General features: G+C 54.1%; 1 protein-coding gene across 1 annotated transcript; it reads left to right on the top strand.

Moving 5' to 3' along the window:
• The first annotated feature begins 8472 nt into the window (after nt 1-8472).
• On the top strand, nt 8473-12326 carry PNCK (pregnancy up-regulated nonubiquitous CaM kinase). Its single transcript, XM_035010156.1, has 12 exons — nt 8473-8525; nt 9239-9308; nt 9511-9642; nt 9933-10007; nt 10101-10239; nt 10379-10502; nt 10695-10770; nt 10866-10978; nt 11068-11146; nt 11236-11323; nt 11478-11622; nt 11971-12326. The coding sequence occupies exons 2-11, from the start codon at nt 9241-9243 to the stop codon at nt 11613-11615; spliced, it is 1032 nt and encodes a 343-aa protein (XP_034866047.1). The 5' UTR covers nt 8473-8525; nt 9239-9240; the 3' UTR covers nt 11616-11622; nt 11971-12326.
• Nucleotides 12327-21482: the final 9156 nt, after the last annotated feature.

Genomic DNA, 21482 nt, shown 5'->3' on the forward strand with positions numbered 1-21482 from the left:
GGCGGCGGCGGCGGCCCGGGAGCGCTCGCCCCTCCTTCCCGGCGGCGGCGGCTCCAGCCGCTCTCGGGGCCGCGGGCCGGCTCAGCGACTCGCCACCGCGGTCCGACCGGCCCTCTCGTTCCCGGTCCGATCGACTGCCGCTTAAGAACCGACTCCGGGGTGATGTCACTGTCGCCCCACCCCCACGACCGGGCTGGTCCCCCTCCCCCTCGTCCCGCCCTCCCCGTCACTCCGCCCACCTTCTCCTTCCCTCCTCCCGAGGAGGAGACGCCACTCCAGCGGGAAGCAGGATGGCTGCTACCTGGGGCGCCGGCCAGTACCTCCTCCCCAGGGACCGGGCCGCGCCTGACCCCAGGTTCACCTGGGCCTGGCTGCCGCCCAGATCGCCCCTCCTGACCTGCCCTTCCTGGTTCTAGGAAAGCCACTTCCCTGGCTGCCTTCCAGCCATCCTTGGCCCCTCTCTCGTCTTCTCCCCCATCCTTCCAGTCCGGCCGGTGTCTCTGACCCCTCTCCCGACTCCCAGCTAGGGCCCGGGCGGGTGTTGGGTGCCAAGGCCTACAGCTTCCCTGCTCCCTGCACCAGAGGGACTGTGCTCAGCTGGAGAGGGGTTCTGCCTCCAGGTGTGCTGGGGGGCTTTGCCAGAGGCACCACCCTGCCTCCTCCTGGCATTCAGCGAAGGAACCCTGGGAGCTGGAGGTCAGGGTCCCAGCTCTTGGGGTGCCAGGTCTCAATGAGTCTCCTTGGTGGATAGAGACAAGCCTGCTTGGCAAAGTTACACTTTGTCACCGAGGAGGGGTGGTAGGGACCCTTGCTGCCTCCAGTCTCCTGCCAGATTCTGGCACGAATAGGGGAAGGCTGCCCCCTGGTGCCTGTCAGGTGCACAGACCCTCCCCCAAAGGCCTTGGCTGGGAGGCCCCAGCTCCCCACCTGCAGAGCTTCTCTCCCCAGGCACCTTCCGGCCTCCCTAGCAAGGGTGTTTGGCCGCTTCCCCACCAGCCGCTTAGCAGAGCCAAGGGCAGCCATGGGATGGGGAAGGAAGGGGTCACTGTCCTGGCATAGATGTGAAATGAGCCGCCCACCCCCAACCAGTCCCAGACTTTGATCATCAGGCTGCAGTCCCCAGATGGCTCATCCTGTTAAGCTAAACCCTCAGCCATCCGGCGGCTTTAGGAAGAAAAGCAATTCTGGCCCGAGCCAGACTGAGCCTGCTGGGTGAGGGAGGGGCAGCACCTCCACCCAGGATTGTTGGAGGGGCCTCCAGGGGCCTCTGTGGGAGACAGGCAGGGTGGCCTGTGCTTAGGTTGGGTGGGGGCGCAGGGGGCTTGGGGATCCTCGAGGCGGCAGGGCTGCACTGCTCATCAGAAGACCCTAACCTGAGTTTTCTCTGGCCCAGTCTCAGAGTGAAGCTGGTCTAGAGACAAAGAGGCCATAGAGAGGTACGTGACCCATAGACGGCCTGGAGGAGTGGGGGCCACCTGGGGAGCAAGAACAGAGGGGAACTTCAGGGAACCGCAAGCACCTCTGTGCACATCTGAGAGGAGACTTGTGGCGGGGGATGGGGCGGGGGTGGGGCCGGAGGGGCGGGCGCAGGGAGTGCTTGCTGGAGTGAGGGCGGTAGCTTCGGGCAGAGGTCGCACAACACCCTGAGGAGCAGGGGGAAGTGAGGACGTGGCCGGGTGCAGGCAACTCTTTATGGGCAGGCGGGGGGCACTTTGGGGAAGTGGCTCAGCTGCAGGGAGGGCAGAGCGTGGCAAGGGCCAGGCCTCGGAGCCTGAGAAGGGCCTTCAGGAGCCAAGGGTGGGGACTCTTCTTTCCCCTGGGAGAGGAGGCCGGTTCAAAGGCTGGTGGCAGAACTGTGACCAAGCTGCCACCAGAGGCTACGTTGCCTCTGTGAGGTCAGAGGCTGCTGCGAGGGAGGGTGGCTGGGCCAGGGGCTGAGAATGACCCGTGTGAGCTCCAGGACTCCTAGGACCAAGGCCCCCTCCGCTCCAGGGGGGCCCTCACGGGGTGTCTCTAGACACATATAGGCCTCCATATCTGGGGAGTGCACCCACTCCAGTCTTCCTCAAGCAGGTCACGATGCCACCACCCCCATGGCTCCCCCGGATCCCACTAGTGGCTTCCTCCTCTCAGCAGCACACATCTGACCTGTCCCTCCCCATCTGCTCTGCTCTGGGCTTTTCTCTGAGCTAAATTCCTTTCCAAGGTGTGCAGAATTGGGCAACAGCTGGCCTGGGGGCTCCCCCAGCACTGAAGAGCAGTGTGCCTCGCGAGCTGACCTCCCTGTGCCTTGGCCCGTGCGGGGGGCGGGAGGGGGGGCCCCCCGCCGTCTGGGTTGACCTCTCTCTGACCCTGCAGACAGCTCAGCCGCCACCTGTCCCAGGAGGCCAGGGAGGGGGGCGCGCATCCTCACCGGACCTGGAGCTGCCTCCCGCGCCCAGCCAAGGTGAGCTGGACTTCTGCGGTGCATGAAGTTCACGGACCCAGCCTCGCCTCTGGCCAGGATGAATTGGCAGGAGTTGTCCAAAGGGGGAGCTGGAAGCCTGAACCTTGGCCTCTGGGGTGCTGACCCAAGCCACCTGTGCTTCCCAGCGTCTGAGCTGGGAGAGACGGATCCGTTCCTGGGGCAGCTCACATGGCGCGCTGACCACAAGCAGAGGGATTTTCGGCCCTCGGTGGGTGCTCAGGGCTTTGCAGAGGTCTGTCTTGCCACCCTCCTCTCCCCGGGCAGTAGCTACTGGGGGTGAGTGCGGTGCTGAGGAGGGCCAGGAGGCTGCCTTCTGGCGTTCCGGGCCCTGTGAAGCTGGCTCCTGAGCTCCTAAGTGAGGAGCAAGGGTTTCCCCAGGGCAGAAGGCATGGGGGGCCCCCTCTCAGAGCCCAGCTAGGCTGGGGTTGGACGGGGAGCCGAGGACCGAGGGTAGGGGAGAAGGAGAGAGCTGGAGGAAGGGCAGGAAGGGAATGTGAGCTGAAGGCTCTCATCGTTCGGGGAAGCCTGGGGTTTCCAGCTGGGGCTGGACCCAGTGCATGCAGTGACTGGGGCTCCAGGGCTCCCGGGGTCTCGATGGCTGGGGGAGAGGGGGGCGGCTGAGTGAGTGTATGGGTGGGAGGACACCCCACCCTGCGGTGGCCCGTTATCCTTGTTATCCCGGGAGAACCTCGGCGGCTGGAAATAGGGTGGGGTCCAAAGGAGCTTTGGAATTGAAATTAGCTGGGAACAAAGGGAAGGCCAGAGTCCACCTTGAAGGGCTTTGAGCTTTCAACAACTGGGGAAGGGAGAGTGGCTTGAGGCCACTCCCAGGGCTGGGGACTGGGGGCTTGGGAGGGTCCCCAGCTCCAGGGAGGGTCAACGTGACCCTCCACGCCTGTCCACAGGCACACCCAGCTTCCTGTCTTACTGACACCCTACGTGAGTGAAAGACGGCTTCAGCTGCTTCCATTCTGACCTCAGACTTGCCAGTTGGGTTCTTCTCTCCAGCCGGTCTCTTGGCTCAGGCGGAAGACCTTGAGGGCAAAGCATCCCCAGATGGGAACCGAAACTCCCCTCTCCAGCAGAGGGACAGCCCCGAGCCAGCAAGGCCCCGCTCAGAATTTCATCCAAGGATATGATCCATTTGACCCTCACCACCCACCAGCAGTACCCACTCACCTTTGTCCCACGTTTTTCTTGTATAAACCTGGAAGTATTTTTGGCATTTTGGAAACAGTCTTTGAGATGCTAGTCTGCTCTCTTCCTGGCGTTGGCCTCCCTGAAATAAGCTCCTTTCCTGTTTCACTGCCACTCGTTTCTCTGGGACTCCTGAGCCAGGTGCTCCCGCACCCCGGCGCCCTGACCACACACTCTGTTACAATAATCAACCAGTATTGCACATTGTGATTAACCAAAGTCCATAGTCTTAACTCAGGTTTCCTCGGCTTACCCCTGATGTCCTTTCCTGTCACATCCTAGCAAGGCTCCATGCTCTCAACATGACTCACCACTGTCCACATCGACCTCGGTCACCTGGCTGGGGTCACGCTCGTTTTTGGCATGTCTCCACTTTAAATTGAGTCTCTGCCTTTCCAATCCATCCTTTTTAGAAGGAAGTCACTCTGTGCGGCACACACTTGAAGAGTCAATTATTTAGAATTTTCTGCACAGAGTTTGTCTCTCCCCCCACCCCATTTATTTATTTGATCATTTATTTATAATAGTGGATATTTATTTTATACTTTGGACGACAACCCAGTACTACTTTATTTATTATGTTACTCATATTGTCCCAGCTTTGACGACTGGGTGCTCTTTCAGTTGGCTCCTGTGTTCCTTTGTCATAGCCCCATCACTCTGTGTGTGTGTGAGCAAGAGAGAGGAAGAGAGAGAGCGAGAGCGTGAGAGAGAGCACAAGGAGCACACTTCCCTTCCTTACCTTCCAGCATTATAAATTGCTCCAGGCTCATCCTGTGTATTTCCTGTCCCAGCCCTAGACTGAGCCATTTCTCCAAGGAGCCCTTTATAGGAGAAAGCTATTAGAAACCATGGTCTTGGCCCTAGTGTGCTCACTGTTACTGGGGTGTTACTGCTTCTAGGCTCTCTTCACTGGCAGAGCAAGGAAATGGATGTGTACACTAACACATACCTATAAACATATCTCTATCTTATACCTAAATGTAATTTATAACAGATTGATACATAGAGATAGATACAGTATGTGCATCTCTATTATACGTTCTATATATACATTTTGTATATACATATGCATCTGTATATTAAGGTAAACATCAGTTCAAACTGATGTCTCCAACTATGATCCATTACCACATGGATTATTCTAGCACCTCCCCTTGCTTGTCTATATCATCCCACTCAAACAGTGAGAAAGCTGGCTCCCAGCATCTGCCTTCCATTTACTTGATTGTTTAATTCCAGTGTGCATGTAGAGTGGTTTCAGAATTGTTAACTCTTACCCTTGTGGGGAACAAAGTTGTCAACTGGAGCGCAGTGCTCCCTTTGCCTTTGGTCTTTCAGACCCCACTCATTTCCGAGTGACTTACCCCAGCCCCTTTCCCCCGTCCCCTTCAGTGAAGTGCTTTCGTGCATTTGTAATACACCTAGATTCTTTTGTCATAGTCTGCACTCCTTCCTGAGATCCCCTCATTTCCTAAAGGATTATTTTGAAATTTGCAGATGTTAAGCTCTGCTCTTTCTTCTGTACACTTCTCTGGGTCATGACTTATCCAGGGTCTCCGCCATCAGAGCACCGCACAGAGGAGCTTCACGGCCCTAAACATCTCCTGGGCTTCCCCTAGTCAAACATCACCCCCGCTCTCAAACCCTGGGCAACCACTGATCTGTTTACTCTCTCTATAGATTTGCTTTTTCTGGAATGTCATATAAAGAGGATCACGCAGTGTGTAGCTGTTTTCAGACTGACTTCTTTCACTCAGCAGTTTGCAGTATGTATTCAAGAGTCATCCAGGGGCACCTGGGTGGCTCAGCCGATAAGCGTCTGTCTTTGGCTCAGGTCGTGATCCCGGGGTCCTGGGATCGAGCCCCAAATCGGGCTCCCTGCTCTGCGGGAAGCCTGCTTCTCCCTCTCCCACTCCCCCTACTTGTGTTCCCTCTCTCGCTGTCTCTCTCTCTCAAATAAATAAATAAAAAATCTTAAAAAAAAAAAGTCATGGGCGCCTGGGTGGCTCAGTTGGTTAAGCGACTGCCTTCGGCTCAGGTCATGATCCTGGAGTCCCAGGATCGAGTCCCACATCGGGCTCCCTGCTCAGCGGGGGGTCTGCTTCTCCCTCTGACCCTCACCCCTCTCATGCCCTCTCTATCTCATTCTCTCTCTCAAATAAATAAATAAATAAATAAATAAATAAATAAATAAAAGTCATCCATTTCTTCATGACTTCACAGCGCTTCCATTGTCTGGATGGGCCATAGGGTTTTTTTTTTTTTTTTTTTAAGGTTTATTTATTTATTTATTTGAGAGAGAGAGAGGAGGGGCAGAAGGAGAGGGAGAGAGAGAATCTCAAGCAGACTACCCACCGAGCACAGAGCCTGAAAGACATGGGGCTCCATCCCAGGACCCTGAGATCATGACCTGAGCCGAAGGCAGATGCTTCACCGACTGAGCCACCCAGGCGCTCCTGAGTTCCTTGTATATTTTGAATACCAGTCCTTTATCAGATATATCTTTTGCCAAGATTTCCCCCCAGCCTGTGGTTTGTCTTCTCATTCTCTTTGACAGCGTTGTTTGCAGAGCAAACATTTAAAATGCTGATACAGTCCAGTTTCTCATATTTTCTTTCATGGGCCATGCTTTCCATATTATATCTAAAAACTCATCACCACGCGCAAGCTAAGACAGATTTTTCTCTTCTGTCTTCTTCTAAAAGTTTGGTATTTTACATTTAGGCCTATGGTCAACTTTGAGTTAATTTTTCTATAAGGGGTCCCCTGAAAGGATTTTGAAAAGCTCTTTATTCCAACCACTCAACACACACAAGGGCATTTCGAAGTCGACATCCACAGTATTTCAGCAGATGTTTAAACAGTTGCGAAGGGTGTAATTTCTGGCGTACCACTACCCACTGCTTACAAGCCCAACAACTGTGATACCACCTTTCACTTGAGGCCAGTGGCCTCAAAATCGCCTGGTGACCCGACGCCCGTGTCCCTCTCAAACTCTGATGCTGGCTCTTCTTTCCACGTTCCCTTTGGAGGTGAGTCCTTTTCTTCCTGCCTCCGCCTGTCGTCTGCCGCCCGCCGCCCCTCCGAGACGTCTCCTGGTGCCGTCTTTCTCCAGGTGGGCAGGCTTTCATTACTCGGACCCTGCACTTCTCTGAAGCACAGACGTATTTAAGTGACGTTTCTTATTATCACCTGCGACCACAGGGCTCGGACGATACATGCACTGTGGCAGTGGGTTAGACATGTTGATGCATAATTATTAGGCAAGCAAGTAAGACGGGGCTCCTGTTTGTGCCAGCTAGTCCAGATGTCCGCGAACAAAAGAGGCCTTCCGGTCAACGTGAGGTGGGGCTCACCGTTGGGTCCGGTCCTAGGAAACCCTGTGCACAGAGACGAGCAAGCTGCCGAGTGCTGGGGCCCCTGGAAGCTTCTTGAGTGAACTGGGGGGACGATTGGGAAAGGGGGGTGGGAACAGGAACTGGAGGGGCCCTTGCAGACTTACCACGTTTTGGACAGAGACATGTGGCAGCTGAGTTCTGGAAAGATGATTTTGAAAAACCTCTGTCTGCCCTGTGGACCCTCTTAAAAGACTTTGCGTCATGCCAGGGCCTACAGACCCCTGCAGAGATAGCTTCCGCAGGCCATCCCTGGGCCCTGTAACTCCATGAAGCCTCTGCAGCTCTGGCCTGTATGGATGTGCTCCTGTCAGCAGCCAGGACACCTGTTCCCCCCTCCCTGGCAGGGCCCAGACCCCCTAGGAGGAGTGCCAGGACTGAGATGGAACTGGATGGGAAGAATCCACTCACTGTTGGGATGAAGGATTGAATTCAGTCACCTGCCACTCATTTCCTCAGCAGAGACACTTTCTGGGAGTGGATGCATTGATGAGGAAGACAAGACAGAGAAGGTGATATTGCAGTGATGGATCTTCTGAAGACAGGGCAGGCAGGGTGATGTACTAGAGACTGGGCTGGGCCGGCAGGGCAGGCCTGTTTGAGAGGTGAAATTTGAGCTGAGATTTGATTGAGGGAGCAAGCCAAGCAGATATCTGAGTGAAGAGCATTCCAGGCAGAGAGGCAGTGAGTGCAAAGGCCCTGGGGCAGGTGTATGTGTGGTGTGTTTGACGGCCAGTTAGGAAGCCAGCGTGGTTAGAGTTCGTTAGAGCTAGTTGAGCAAGGGGGAAAGTGGGTGAAAAGTGGCCAGGGCAATGATAGGGAAGGAGGACCAATCACGCAGAGCCCTTAGGCCACTGTAAGGACTTGTGCTTCGACTCCTGGTGACATGGAGAGCTGTGGGAGGGTCTGGAGGCTGGGTGAAATGATCTCAATATAGGAAATGCTCTGGCTGCTCAGTGGGGAAAAGACCGTGGGTAGGAGGGGTGAAGGGTGGGGTTAGGGGGCAGAAGGGGGCCAGCGGGGAGGCTGTTGCTGTCCTCCATTTGAGTGCCAATGGGGGGTGGTGCTCAGGCCAGGGTGACAGAAGTGGTGGTGGCAGGGCTGGGGCTAGGGAAGAGATTTGAAGGCACGCAGAGAGCCATGTCAGCATGTGGGTGGGGAGACTCCCGGAAGGAGAACACCGGTGGTGCAAAGGCCCGGGGGCCGGCCCAGTCAGGCCGCCTAGGGCCTGGAGACGGCGGGAACTGGCATGAATGACCGAGGAGGGAGGCGGTGGCGGCCAGCACCGGCCAATTGCCTTACAAGGCGCCCTGCAGCGCCGAGGCAGCAGCGCCAGGCCACCGCATGCTCGCTCGCCAGCGGCCGGCGGGGGCGCGCGCGGAGGGGGCGGGTCCGGCGGGGCGCGGGCGGGGGGCTCGGCGCGGCGGCCACTGCGCGAGGCGACGCTGCGGTTTCGGCTCCAGGTCCGCACCCGGCGCTCCCGGGCGCGGGCGCGGGCGCGCGCGGGCGGGGGCGCGTGGGATTCCGGGCCACGGCCGCCGCAGCCCCCGCGCGCCCCCGCGCACACCTGTCAAGCCCGGCGCGGCCCACGCACCTCGGGACGTGGGAGGCCGAGGCTGCCGAGTCCCTCCCGCCCGGAGGTTCCGGGGGCCGGGCTGCACTCGGGCGGCCGCGTGGGTGGCCGTGGCCGTGGCAGGCGGCTGGGCGCGGGGGTCGCAGGTGCATCTCGGGAGGGTTGGTGGCCTGAGTGGCGCGTGCCTGTGGGCGCTGGGCCGTGGGTGGCAGGTCTAGGACCGGGGGCGTGGGGGGGGGCGTCTGTGGGCGCTGTGGCTGGGGGTGGGCCCGGAGGGGACGGGGTGGGGGTGCACGGAGCCTTCTGGAAGGCGGCCGATCGCGGCTGACTCGGTTGTGTGGAGGCAGAGAGGGGGTGTCTGGGTGCTGATCGCCGTCGGGGTGCCAGGGTGGGGGGCACCAGATCGCTGCCTCGTGTCTGGGCGGGGAGGAGTGTATGCGGTGGCCTCGCTCCGAGTCGCCCACCTGGGAGTGCGAACCTGGGCGGTGGGGGAGGGGAGAGATGGGTCCGGGCTGGGGCTGGTTTCTGTGTTTCTCAGCAGGGCTGCCACTGAGGGTGGCTTCGCCCAGGGGCCCCCCCTCCATCTCTCCCCGACCCCCACAGACATGCTGCTGCTCAAGAAACAGACGGAAGACATCAGCAGCGTCTACGAGATCCGGGAGAAGCTCGGCTCGTGAGTGTGTGTGTGTGTGTGTGTGTCGGCGAATGTGTGTCAATGAATGTGCTGTGTGTGCGTATGTCGGTGAATGAGTGAGTGTGGGGGGGCGGGGGGCCACGGGACCAGGAGGACCTCCCCATCTTCTGCTTCCCCACCCCTCCCCCTCCTTTCCTCCCCTTTGCCTTTCCCCCTCCCCGCCTCCCCGTCTCTGCCTCAGGGGCGCCTTCTCTGAGGTGGTGCTGGCCCAGGAGCGGGGCTCCTCACACCTTGTCGCCCTCAAGTGCATCCCCAAGAAGGCCCTTCGAGGCAAGGAGGCCCTGGTGGAGAACGAGATCGCAGTGCTCCGCAGGTGCGTGCCAGCCCCTGGCCAGGCTGCCCGCAGTGGAGGAGCGCCCCGGGGGAGAGCGCCCTGCCTTTTCTGCGGCCCCAGGAACTCCTGGCCTGGGCCTCTGCCTTGCTGGACCTGGACCTGGCCCGGGTGGCCTGCGGTAGGGACGGGGGGCAGAGGAGGGAGGAAGAGAAGAGGAAGGCTTCCCCGGTGGGGGGGGGGGGGGGGGGGCAGGACGAAGCCCTCCTAGACCCTGAGAGGCCCAGAGGGGGCTGTGGTGGCCCATGAGGGCCTTTTTCTTGCCATTGCAGGGTCAGCCACCCCAACATCGTGGCTCTGGAGGATGTCCATGAGAGCCCTTCCCACCTCTACCTGGCCATGGAGCTGTGAGGAGGGCAGGGCAGGCTGGGGTGGCCCGGGCTGGGTGGTGAGTGCGGGGCTGATGGGGCTGAATTAGCTGAGCCCCCCACTCCCCCCAGGGTGACAGGGGGCGAGCTGTTCGACCGCATCATGGAGCGTGGCTCCTACACAGAGAAGGATGCCAGCCACCTAGTGGGCCAGGTCCTCGGTGCTGTCTCCTACCTGCACAGCTTGGGCATCGTGCACCGAGACCTCAAGGTGCCTGCCCGCCTGCCTGCCTGCCTGCGCCTCGCCCGGCATCCCTGTGCACCAAGGGTCTGGGGGACTGGAGGGTGCCCAGCACCAGGGGCCGTGCCGGGGCTGACCTGGCACTTTTTCTGGTGCCCGTGTGTCATAGCCTGAAAACCTCCTCTATGCCACGCCCTTTGAGGACTCCAAAATCATGGTCTCCGACTTTGGCCTCTCCAAAATCCAGGCTGGCAACATGCTAGGCACGGCCTGTGGGACCCCGGGATACGTGGGTCAGTGAGGGGGGCCACCCCGAGGCTCGCTGGGGGCTGGCGGGGGGGGGGCTGGGGGACACCGCGGGAGCCGTGTACCGGGGGCAGGGTAGGTGGTGGGTCATTCCTGGGGTTAACCAGGCCGAGCCCAGCAGCACTGAAGGCGTGGTGCGTGTGCGTGCGGGTGTGTGTCCGTCTGTCTCTGGCCCCCAGCCCCGGAGCTCTTGGAGCAGAAACCCTACGGGAAGGCTGTGGATGTGTGGGCCCTGGGTGTCATCTCCTACATCTTGTGAGTGACCCCTGGGAAGGCTCCTCTTCTGCTTGCCTGCCTTCTGCTGGGTTGGGGAGGGCTGGGCAGCTGGGTGATTCATGTGTGGGTGCCAGGCTGTGTGGGTACCCCCCTTTCTACGACGAGAGCGATCCTGAACTCTTCAGCCAGATCCTGAGGGCCAGCTACGAGTTTGACTCTCCCTTTTGGGATGACATCTCGGAATCAGGTGAACTTGAAGCCGGCCCCGAGCTCAGGGAGGGGGGAGTGATGAGGGGAGTGGGGATGCGGTGGGCTGACCTGGCATCCCCACTCCAGCCAAAGACTTCATCCGGCACCTTCTGGAGCGAGACCCCCAGAAGAGGTTCACCTGCCAGCAGGCTTTACAGCATCTTTGGTGAGTGGGACCCGTGCCAACCTGTCCTGGGACCAGAGGGACCACACCCTCAGAGACTCCCCCACCAGTGATCCTTGGCCTCCCCCTAGGATCTCTGGGGATGCGGCCTTTGACAAGGACATCCTGGGCTCAGTCAGTGAGCAGATCCAGAAGAATTTTGCCCGGACCCACTGGAAGGTCAGTGTGGGGAGGGGCCTGTGGACCTGGCTTGAGGCTGCGCCGCCCCCCACCGCCCCTCAGAGGGATGGCCTGGGCTGCCAGTGGCCTCTTTGGTCCTCAAAGTCTGGGGGCCATGGCCGGGGCATGGCCCGACAACCCTCTCTCCCCACAGCGAGCGTTCAATGCCACCTCCTTCCTGCGCCACATCCGCAAGCTGGGGCAGAGCCCAGAGGGTGAGGAGGCCTCGGAGAGGAGGATGGCCCGCCACAGCCACCCTGGCCTCCAGTCCGGCCAGCCCCCCAAGTGGTGATGCCCAGGTATGTGAGTGTGGGCCCTGCACCCACTGGGAGCTGACTCCTGAGTGCCCTTAGAAGGGGGTGGGCTCTGTGTGGCCATGAACTAAGCGGGCCAGACCCCACAGAGCAGAGAGCTGAGGGCAGAAAGGGTAGACAGAGGAAAGGAGCTGGGGTTCCCATAGAAGCAGACAATAGAGGCCAGTGGGGGCTGGTGACTGAGGGGACCATGAAGATCCGTGAAGCACCTGGTGCCGAGACCCAGCGGGTACTGCTGCTGAGAGCCTTGACCGGGAGCGGGGGTTGCAGGGCAGGCTGGGGGCCTCTCCTGACGACCTCCTTCTCTGCGCTTCTCTGTCCCTCTCCCCCCAGGCAGATGCTGTGGCTGAGTGCATTGACTCCTGGATTCCCTTCCCATGGGTGGACCCTTTCAGTCCTCTTTCCCCACCCCCAGGACCCGGGGCTGGCCTCGCTGGAAAGTTGGAGATGTGTGGGTGTGGTGCATGGCACTGGGGCAGGAGTGGGACTCACCCATCTGCCACCCAGGCTCTGCCCCCGCCTAGGGGCTGGCGGGGTGTGTCCACAGGGACTCCTCTCCACTGTCACCACCACACCCCCTCTAGGAGCCAAAGAGGCTTCCAGGGGCAGCTCTTCCTGCACGCCGTTCTGTGCTTTGCTGACTGTGGTGGTCTCGCTTTGTGTCATGGTCCTCCGGCCCCCCTCTAGTTTTCCTCAAATCAATAAAGACAGACAGAGCAATGGGCCCATGGTGAGCTGGAGGGAGGGGTGAGGGACGGGGATGGGGGATGAGTGTGGAGGGGATGGATGTCACCTGTGGGAAGGAAACCAAGGAGGCAGGCCCACTGCCCACAGGACCCCACCATGAGACCTCACCCACTGCCACCTGAACGTCTGTTCCCTCCCATCATGGCAGGCAAGCTCCCAGCTGTTCCCTGTCCCCCCAAGTGCCAGCAGGAGGCGGCCTGGCCGGCCAGCTCTGCCAGCCTAGAGGTCAGCCTGCATGTGGCTCTGGCTCCTTGGGAGAAAATGGAGGCACCTCAGGCCTTGTGGGCTGCCAGCCGAGGGGGGTGGCGGGAGGCTGAACTGGTCCGAGGAGCACCGTCTCCGGTCCCCTGGGGCTGGGCTGCAGGGACGGGCTCACAGGCAAGTGGAGGCCCAGTGACCAGAGCCCTGGGCTGTCTCCTCCAACCTCTCCCTTCCTTCCGCCACCTTTCCACGGCCCTGGCCCGACAGAAAGCGTTGCCAGTGGGCACCTTCTTGTGCAGAAGGTACCGCAGTGTCAGAAGGTGGAGGAGGAGCTCTCAGCCAGGAGAGGGCGCCATCGGGGGCTCAACAGCGGCCCTGCCCTGTGGCTTTGGAGTCCTCACGCTCCAGGGTAGGGGAGGGGAGGGCATGATGCTCCTGGGATGGGAGCTGCCATGCGCCATCCACGCTGGGTTGGTGATGGCTTCCGGTGTGAAGACTGGTGGTCAGTCCTCTGGTCTGTGTGGCCCCTGCCCCTGGCAACCCCATTCTGGGTGGACCAGGGCTCCGGAGTCCTGCCTTCCGGGACCCCAAGCCTCTCCTGGTGCTAACCAGAGCAGAGGAAGCACCCTCAGAGTTCTGGGCAAGCTGGCCACCCTTTCCTCCCCATTGACTCCTGCCCCTGCTCCCTGCCAGCCCCCACTGCAGAGCATGATGGAGGAGACCCTTCTCCTTGACATTTAGGACCCAAAGGGAGGCAGTGAGGCCCAAGCAGGGCTGGCCAGGGTCTCGATGGGAGCTGGGCGGTGGGCGGGCGGGGTGGGGGGTGGGGCACAGGTGAGGCCCGTGGCAGTGTTTGGGGTTGGACCCCGGGGGCCTGGCTTCCACTGAGAAGAACAGCTGCGCCCAGGTGGGAATGGGCACATCCCGGGGTGGGCATGCCCGCCCGCTCATTCCCAGGCACACAAGCCCCTCTGTAGCTTCCTTCTCCTAGCTTCCTCCCACCCCCTTCCTGCTTCATATTGCCCCCACCCCCCCATGGGCCCCTGAGCCCAGGGCAAGTCTGGAGGGTGGTGGGCAGCTTCCTCTTCTGTCCCCATGGCCGCTTCTAGGTCATTCTTTGCTCCAGGGTTTTGGGTCACCCAGTCCAGTCCCACCATGCCTGCTCTCCTTTCTCTGCCCACAGTCCAGGGGACCTCGGGCAGCCAGTGCCATGGCCAGGCCTCAACAGCTTGGTCTCCCCACCTCCAATGACCTGTTTGGCCTCTCCTTAGCTCCCACTTGGGCCCTTGTCATCTCCTGTCCTGACACCTCTGACGTCTTCACCCTGGGCTCTCACGGCACCTCCTTGTTCTTGTTTTGTCCATCAAATATCGATTGGGCCTCTACTTTGTGCCAGCCGTTGGGCCCAGCACGCAAGGTGCCTGCCCTGGTGAAGGAGGCCCTGTAAGGGAGGGGGTGAGCTTACTCGGATGATAGGAATGACCTGCGTGGGGAGGGTAGCGTGCTGCCTGCTCAGGGAGGCCTGACCATTGCGCCGCGGGGGCTGAAGCTCCGCCTGCCCCGACACGGGGTGCAATTTGGCCTCCGACCGGCAGGCGGCGCCACGACCACATCTAAAAACATCCATCAAGCCTCCCAGTTCTTCACCACCTGGGGCAGCTGCTCAAAACTGTTCCTCTCCCCCACTGCCCTCCTCCCCACTGCTCCCCCCATCCCGAAATCGGGCCCTGGTGCAGTCCTCACTTGGGGGAGAAAGTCCTGCACTTTCCATCTGGGAGCCCGGAGATAGGGGGACCTCCAGGGCAGACAGGGCCGGCATCCTTCATCCATCCGAGGCCTTCCCATCAGAGGGGGCAGTTCGTGAGAGAAAATCTTTGGGTCGCCTCGGTGTCTAGGACGTAGGTCTTGCTGTCTGGGAGAGAGACTGGTGCAGCCAGAGGCAAGAGCTGGGGGTGGGGGGGGATGGAGAGGGAGCTTGGGCGGGGGCGCTCTGTGAGAGCATTTCAGGCTTAGGGAACAACAGGTGCTCAGGCCTGGCGGGGTAAGAGCTGGACCTTAGTCTGTGAGCAGTGGTGAGTCACTGGAGGGGTAGCAGGTGCTGAGCTTGGGCAGCTGGAAAAGTTGGGCCCTGTGAGTTGGGAGCAGGGTCCAGTGGGCTGGTCTCTTCCCAGCTGTCAGGGACCATTCCAGAAATGAGAGGAAGCTGTTGTCCTGGTTCTGGACCACACAGGGTGGTCACACACTCTGTCTTGGAGCAAACCTGCGGGTGACAGGGTTTCTGGAGATGCTCAACCTGTGGGTCCACGCTGGGGATGGGGAGACTGGGTGAGGAAGGGTGGGGATGGTACTGGGAGCTCTTTAGGAGTCAGTGATCAGTTGGGGTGGGGAACAAAGGAGATGGTCCCCAGGTGGCCCATGCGTTTGGGGCCATTTACCAAGAAGGGTTCAATGGGGTGTGTTTGGGTAAGAGACAAGGTCGGTTTTGGACATGGTGAGTTTGAAATAGAGCAAAAGAGACTATATTTCATCTTCCTTTGCAGATGTGGATCTAGCTTTATATTGAGCATTGCCGTGTGCCAGGCAATGTTGCAGAGAGCTTCATATGTATTAACTCAAACCTCTCCTTATCATCTCCATTTTACATATGGGGAATCTGAGGCACAGAGAGGCCAAGCGCCTGAGCCACGGCCACACAGCCTTCTGCTTTACCCCCTGACTGCCTCTGTGCAAATGCGGAGGGCTCACTGGGAACATGAGGGTGCGTGGGGACTTGAGGAAAAGACGGGGGGTTCTTCACGCCTTCTCTGTGTGAACGCATGCTGTCAGTGTGAGGAAGAAGGGGGAGCCCTGGGCCTCGGCTCCATTTCATTACAGTCCCTGGGAAATGGGAACCTGGAGGTCTTTCCGCAGTGCCAGAGGTAGAGCGTGCAATCTGAGCCCTGGAAAGACCCCTCTGGAGTTCAACGTGAGACATGGGGCAGGACTGGTGGCAGGGACACATGTCTGAGGGGCCACCCACATGGGAGGCGAGGCAAGAGATGGCGAGAGCCTGTGCCCAGGCAGCTGAAGCGGGACTGGAAAGATGGAGATCACTTGTCGTGGGCTAAATGGAGGGGGAAGATGTGAAGGAGTCGAACCCAGGAGTGAAGCAGGCTTATTCAGTAGGTGAGGGGACCAGGCAGGACTCAGCCCTTCCTGCCAGCCACTTGGTGGCACATGGCACATGGCAGCCATGTTCTCTACCCGATCCCAGTTTAGTCCAGGCAGTCCTGCCTCCATCCCTGTCTCCTCAGGTGGGCAAGACAGGAAGTGTGAACTGTTTGGGAAATAACAAATAACCCGCTTTGGTTGGTTGAGGGCAGTTGCGACCAGTGGCTAGAGATGGGCCTGGAAAGTGAACTTTCTCAAGAGGGCGCTGGGGAGCCGTTGGATGGCTACTTGTAGGCCGGGCAGTGACAGGATTAGATTTTTGCTTTAAGAGAGGTTTTCGGTATTTTTCAACCCTATCTGGCCTTTTGGGATAAATATAAAAACCTCATCTCCAGATCTCGTCTCCAGGCCCCATGGAGATTTTTAAAACATGTTTTTTAGAGGGAGAGAGAGCGAAATGTGTGTGCACGACGAGTACTGGGGAGAGGGAGAGAGAGACTCCCCAGCAGGCTATACCCTCAGCTTGGAGGCTGATGCGGGGCTTGATCCCAGGACCCCGAGATCATGACCCAAGCCCAAATCAAGAGTCAGACGCTCAACCAATGGAGCCACTCAGGCGCCCCGAGGTGCCATGGAAATGTTGATAGTTCTCCTCATTGCCAGGGAGCCAAGTCTGCCTCGCATGATGCCCTGAGTAGAGGCCGGATGGCTCTTTCTCGGCTTATCCTTATACTTCCTTCAAGTACTGCTTTATGTATTTTTAAGTTAGGTTATTAAGTGCAGATGAATTTTGAATTGTTACATATTTCAGGTGAGTTGAATATTTTATCAAAATATAGTGACATGCATTACTCCTGTAATGCTTCTGCCTTATAGTCTATTTGCCTGACAGTAACATAGCAACTATAACTTTCTTTTGGTTAATATTTGTCTGGTATATCTTGTTTAATCCTTTTCTTTTCAGAGTTAGAATTTGTTTTATTTTATGGAGATATAATTCACATATTGTAAAATCGACCCTTTAAAATGTACAATTGATTGGTTTTTAGTATATGTACAAAGGTGTGCAACAGTCACCACGATCTAACTCCAAAACATTTTCATTACCCCCCCAAAAACCCTGTAGCCATTAGTGGTCAATCCCCATTTTCCCCAACACCCCTACTCCCCCAAGCCCCTGGCAACCATTCTGTGGATTTGCCTATTCTGTCTCTGTGGATTTGCCTATTCTGATATTTCACATAAATGCAGTCATACAATATGTGACCCTTTGTGTCTGACTTCTTATGTTTAGCATAATGTTTTTGAGGTCATCCACATTATAGCATGTAAGAGTACTTCATTTCCTTTTGATAGCTGAATGATGTTCCATTATATGGATAGACCACATTTTGTTAATCCATGCATCCCCTGATGGACATTTGGGTTGTCTCCACCTTTTGGCTTGTGAATAATGCTGCTATGATCATTTCCATGCAAGGTTTTCTATGGACGTATATTTTCAGTTATGTTATTTGATAGAATTCACCTGTGAAGACTTCTGGGCTTGGATTTTCTCTGTGGGAACATTAATTAATTGTTTTATTATTTTATTTTTAAAAAGATTTTATTTATTTGGGAGAGATAGAGAGAGTGCACAATCACGAGCAGGGGAAGAGTAGAGAGAGAAGCTGACTCCCCACTGAGCAGGGATCCCGAGGCAGGGCTTGATCCCAGGGCTCCTGGACCATGACCTGAGCCAAAGGCAGATGCTTCACCGACTGAGCCACCCAGGTGCCCCTATTATTTTAATCCCAGTATAGTTAACATACAGTGCTATACCACCCGGTGATCATCATGACAAGTGCACTTCTTAATCCCTGTTGTCTGTTTTACCCATCCCGCCACCCACCTCTCCTCTGGTAACCATCAGTTTGTTCTCAGATAAAAGTCTGTTTCCTGGTTTGTGTCTCTCTCTCGCTTTATTTTGCTTGGTTTTTGTTTTGTTTTGTTTTTGTTTCTTAAATTCCACATATGAGTGAAATCATATGGTATTCGTCTTTCTCTGACTGACTCATTTCACTTAGCATAATACCCTCTAGCTCCATCCATGTCATTGCAAATGGCAAGATTTCATTCTTTTTGATGGCTGAATAATATTTCACTGTGTATATATGCCACATCTTCTTCATCCATTCATCTATTGATGGATACTTGGACCGTTTCCATAATTTGGCTATTGTAAATAACGCTACTGTAAACATAGGGGTGCATGTATTCCTTTGAATCAGTGTTTTTTTGTATTTTTGGGGTTAATATCCAGTGGTGTGATTACTGGATCATAGGGTAGCTCTATTTTTAACTTTTTGAGGAACCTCCATACTGTTTTCCACAGTGGCTGCACCAGTTTGCATTTCTACCAACAGTGCAAGAGGGTTCCTTTTTCTTCTCATCCTCACCAACACTTGTTTCTTGTGTTGTTGATTTTAGCCATTCTGACAGGTGTGAGATGATATCTCATTGTAGTTTTGGTTTGCATTTCCCTGATGATCAGCGATGTTGAGCATCTTCTTATGTGTCTATTGGCCATCTGGATGTCTTCTTTGGAGAAATGTCTATTCGTTTCTTCTGCTGTGGAACAATTTAAATTACTAATTCAATTTATTTGCTTATTATAAGTCTATTCAGATTTTCTGTTTCTTTTAAAGTCAATTTTGGTTATTTGCTTCTTTTGAAGAATTTGTCCATTTCATCTGAATTGTCTAATTTGTTGCCATAAAGTTGTTCAAAACATTGCCTTAGAATCCTTCAAATTTCTGTAAGTCAGTAGTAATGTCCCCCATTTCATTCTTGATCTTGGTAATCTTTTTTCTTTTCTTTTTTTTTTTTTTAAGATTTTATTTATTTATTTGACAGAGAGAGACACCGCGAGAGAGGGAACACAAGCAGGGGGAGTGGGAGAGGGAGAAGCAGGCTTCCCACTGAGCAGGGAGCCCGATGTGGGGCTCGATCCCAGGACCCTGGGACCATGACCTGAGCCGAAGGCAGACGCTTAACGACTGAGCCACCCAGGCGCCCCGGTAATCTTTTTTCTTGATTAGTCTACGTTTAGTTGATCTTTTCAGTTTTCAAAGAACAAACTTTTGTTCTTTTCAAAGAACAAACTTGTTTTCATCACTTTTCTCTATTTTTCTTCTGTTTTCTATTTCAATCATTTCTACACTAATCTTATGTTGGCTTGCTTTGGATTTAGTTTGCTTTCCTTTCCTAAGTTATTAAGGCAGATCCCTAGGCTGTTGACTTGAGACCTTTCTTTTTTTGCTGGTTGAGGCATTTAAATAGCTTTAAATTTCCTCCTAAGTACTGCTTTAGCTGCATTCCACAATTTTGATATGTTGAATTTTCATTTTCATTCTGTTCAATGTATTTTATAATTTCCCTTGTAATTTTTTCTTTGACTTGTGGGTTATTTAGAAGTGTTTTGTTCAATTTCCAAATATTTTTGAATTTCCTAGATGTCTTTCTGTTTTTGATTTCTAATTTAATTCTGTTGTGTTCAGAGAACATATTTTGTATTATTTCAATCATTTTACATGTATTGAAATTTGTCTTATGGTCTAAGTTATATTCTGTCCTAGAAAATGTTCCATACATATTTGAAAAGAGTGAGTACTCTGCATTTGTTGAGTGGAGAGTTCCATAGATTTTAGTTAGGTCAGCTTTGTTGATAGTGTTGTTTAAGATTTCTGAATCTTGGGGTGCCTGGGTGGCTCAGTTGGTTAAGTATCTGCTTTTGGCTCAGGTCATGATCCCAGGGTCCTGGGATCAAGCCCCACATTGGGATGCCCACTCAGTGGGGGGGTCTGCTTCTCCCTTTCCCTCTGCCCCTCCTTCCTGCTTGTGTTTTCTCTCTCTCTCAAATAAATCTTAAAAAAAAGATTTCTGTATCTTGCTGATGTTCTTTCTAGTTTTATCAATTATTGAAAAGTGGGTATTGAAATCTCCAACTGTCATAGTTGAATTGTTTCTTTCTCCTTTCTGTCCATTTTTGCTTTATGTATTGTTCGATGTGTATATACTTATAATTGCTATATCTTCTATATCTTCCTGATGAATTGACCCTTTTGTTATTATGAAATGTCCCTTTTTTCTTTTAGCTTTGGTCCTAAAGTCTATTTTATCTGATATTGATATAGCCACTCCAGCTCTCTTATGGTTACTCTTTGCATGATATATTTTTTCTATCCTTTTACTTTTAATCTATTTTTGTCTTTGAATCTAAGATTTGTCTTCTTGAAACAATATATAGTTAGTTGAATCTTGCTTTTTTGAATCTCTGATTTTTGATTGGGGTGTTTAGACCATGCACATTTAATGTAATGATTGATGTGGTTGGGTTTACATTTGCCATTTTGTTATTTGTTTTCTATATATCTCCATTCTTTTTTGTTCCTCTCTTTTTCTTTGACTGCCTTCTCTTGTATTAAATTTTTATTCACCATTTTATGTACCATTTTATTTTCTGTGTTGATTTTTTGAATTATATATTTTTTGAATTACAATTGCATTACAATATACATCTTAACTAATCACAATCTATTTCACATTAATACTCAATTTTGGTAAAATGTAGAGGCTTTGCCCTAATATTGCTCCATTCTTTCCCTCCTCTTTGGCACAGTTAATGTTAGTAATACATTGTTATAGTTATTGCTTTCTTTATACAATCTTATGTCCTTTAAAGAAATTAAGAGAAGAAATGAGGAAAAATATATTGAGACTTTTATATTAGCACACATAATTAATCATTTTTGCTGCTCTTCATTTCTTCCACTGAATACAAATTACAAACTGGTGTCAGCCTGAAGGACCTCTTTTGGTATTTCCTGTAAAGAACGATAATAGCAGTGAGTCTTCTCAGTCATTGTATATCTGGGAACGTCTCTCTCTCTCTGTCTCTCTCTCTCTCTTTTTTTAATCTTCAACTTTTAATATTTTTTAAAGATTTTATTTTTAAGTAATTTCTACACCCAGTGTGGGGTTTAAACTCACAACCCTGAGATCAAGAGTTGCATGCTCTACTGACTGAGCCGGCCAGGCACCCCATTTAACCATCACCTTTTATTTATTTATTTATTTTTAAAGATTTTATTTATTTATTTGAGAGAGAAAGAATGAGAGAGAGAGCACACAAGAGGGGAGAGGGTCAGAGAGAGAAGCAGACTCCCTGCTGAGCAGGGAGCCAGATGTGGGACTCGATCCTGGGCCTCCAGGATCATGACCTGAGCCAAAGGCAGTTGCTTAACCAACTGAGCCACCCAGGCGCCCCTAACCGTCCACTTTTAAAGGACAGTTTTGCTGGATATAGAATTTTTGATTGATAGTGTTTTTTCCCCAGTTCTTTGATTACATCATTCCACTATCTTTTGGCCTCCATTGTTTCTGATCAGAAATTAACTGCTAATTTCATTGTGGTTCCCTTCTGCATGGGTCATTTTTCTCTTATTGCTTTCAAAACGGATTATCTCTGGCTTTTACTTTGACTATGAAGTGTCTACAACTAGCTCTATTTGTGTTTATATTACTTGGGATTCTTTGGATTTCTTGGGTCTGATTAATGTTTCTCATAAAATTTTGGGTGTTTCTGCCATTATTTCTTCGAATGTTTATTCTGCCCCTTTCTCTCCTCCTCTTCAAAGCACCCCATCACACACATTTTAGTATGCTTGTTGTTGTTCTATAGGTCTCTGAGATTCAGTCATTTTTCT

Source organism: Mirounga leonina, unplaced genomic scaffold (assembly GCF_011800145.1).
Source record: "Mirounga leonina isolate KUSES-001 unplaced genomic scaffold, KU_Mleo_1.0 Mir_101799, whole genome shotgun sequence".
Lineage (NCBI taxonomy): Eukaryota > Metazoa > Chordata > Mammalia > Carnivora > Phocidae > Mirounga > Mirounga leonina.

Excerpts from the sequence above, each read along its gene's own strand:
- PNCK (XM_035010156.1), top strand. The coding sequence starts at position 9,241 with ATGCTGCTGCTCAAGAAACAGACGGAAGACATCAGCAGCGTCTACGAG. Across the intron at positions 9,309-9,510 it reads ATCCGGGAGAAGCTCGGCTC|GGGCGCCTTCTCTGAGGTGG; the intron begins GTGAGTGTGTGT and ends TCTCTGCCTCAG. Across the intron at positions 10,503-10,694 it reads TGGGACCCCGGGATACGTGG|CCCCGGAGCTCTTGGAGCAG; the intron begins GTCAGTGAGGGG and ends TCTGGCCCCCAG.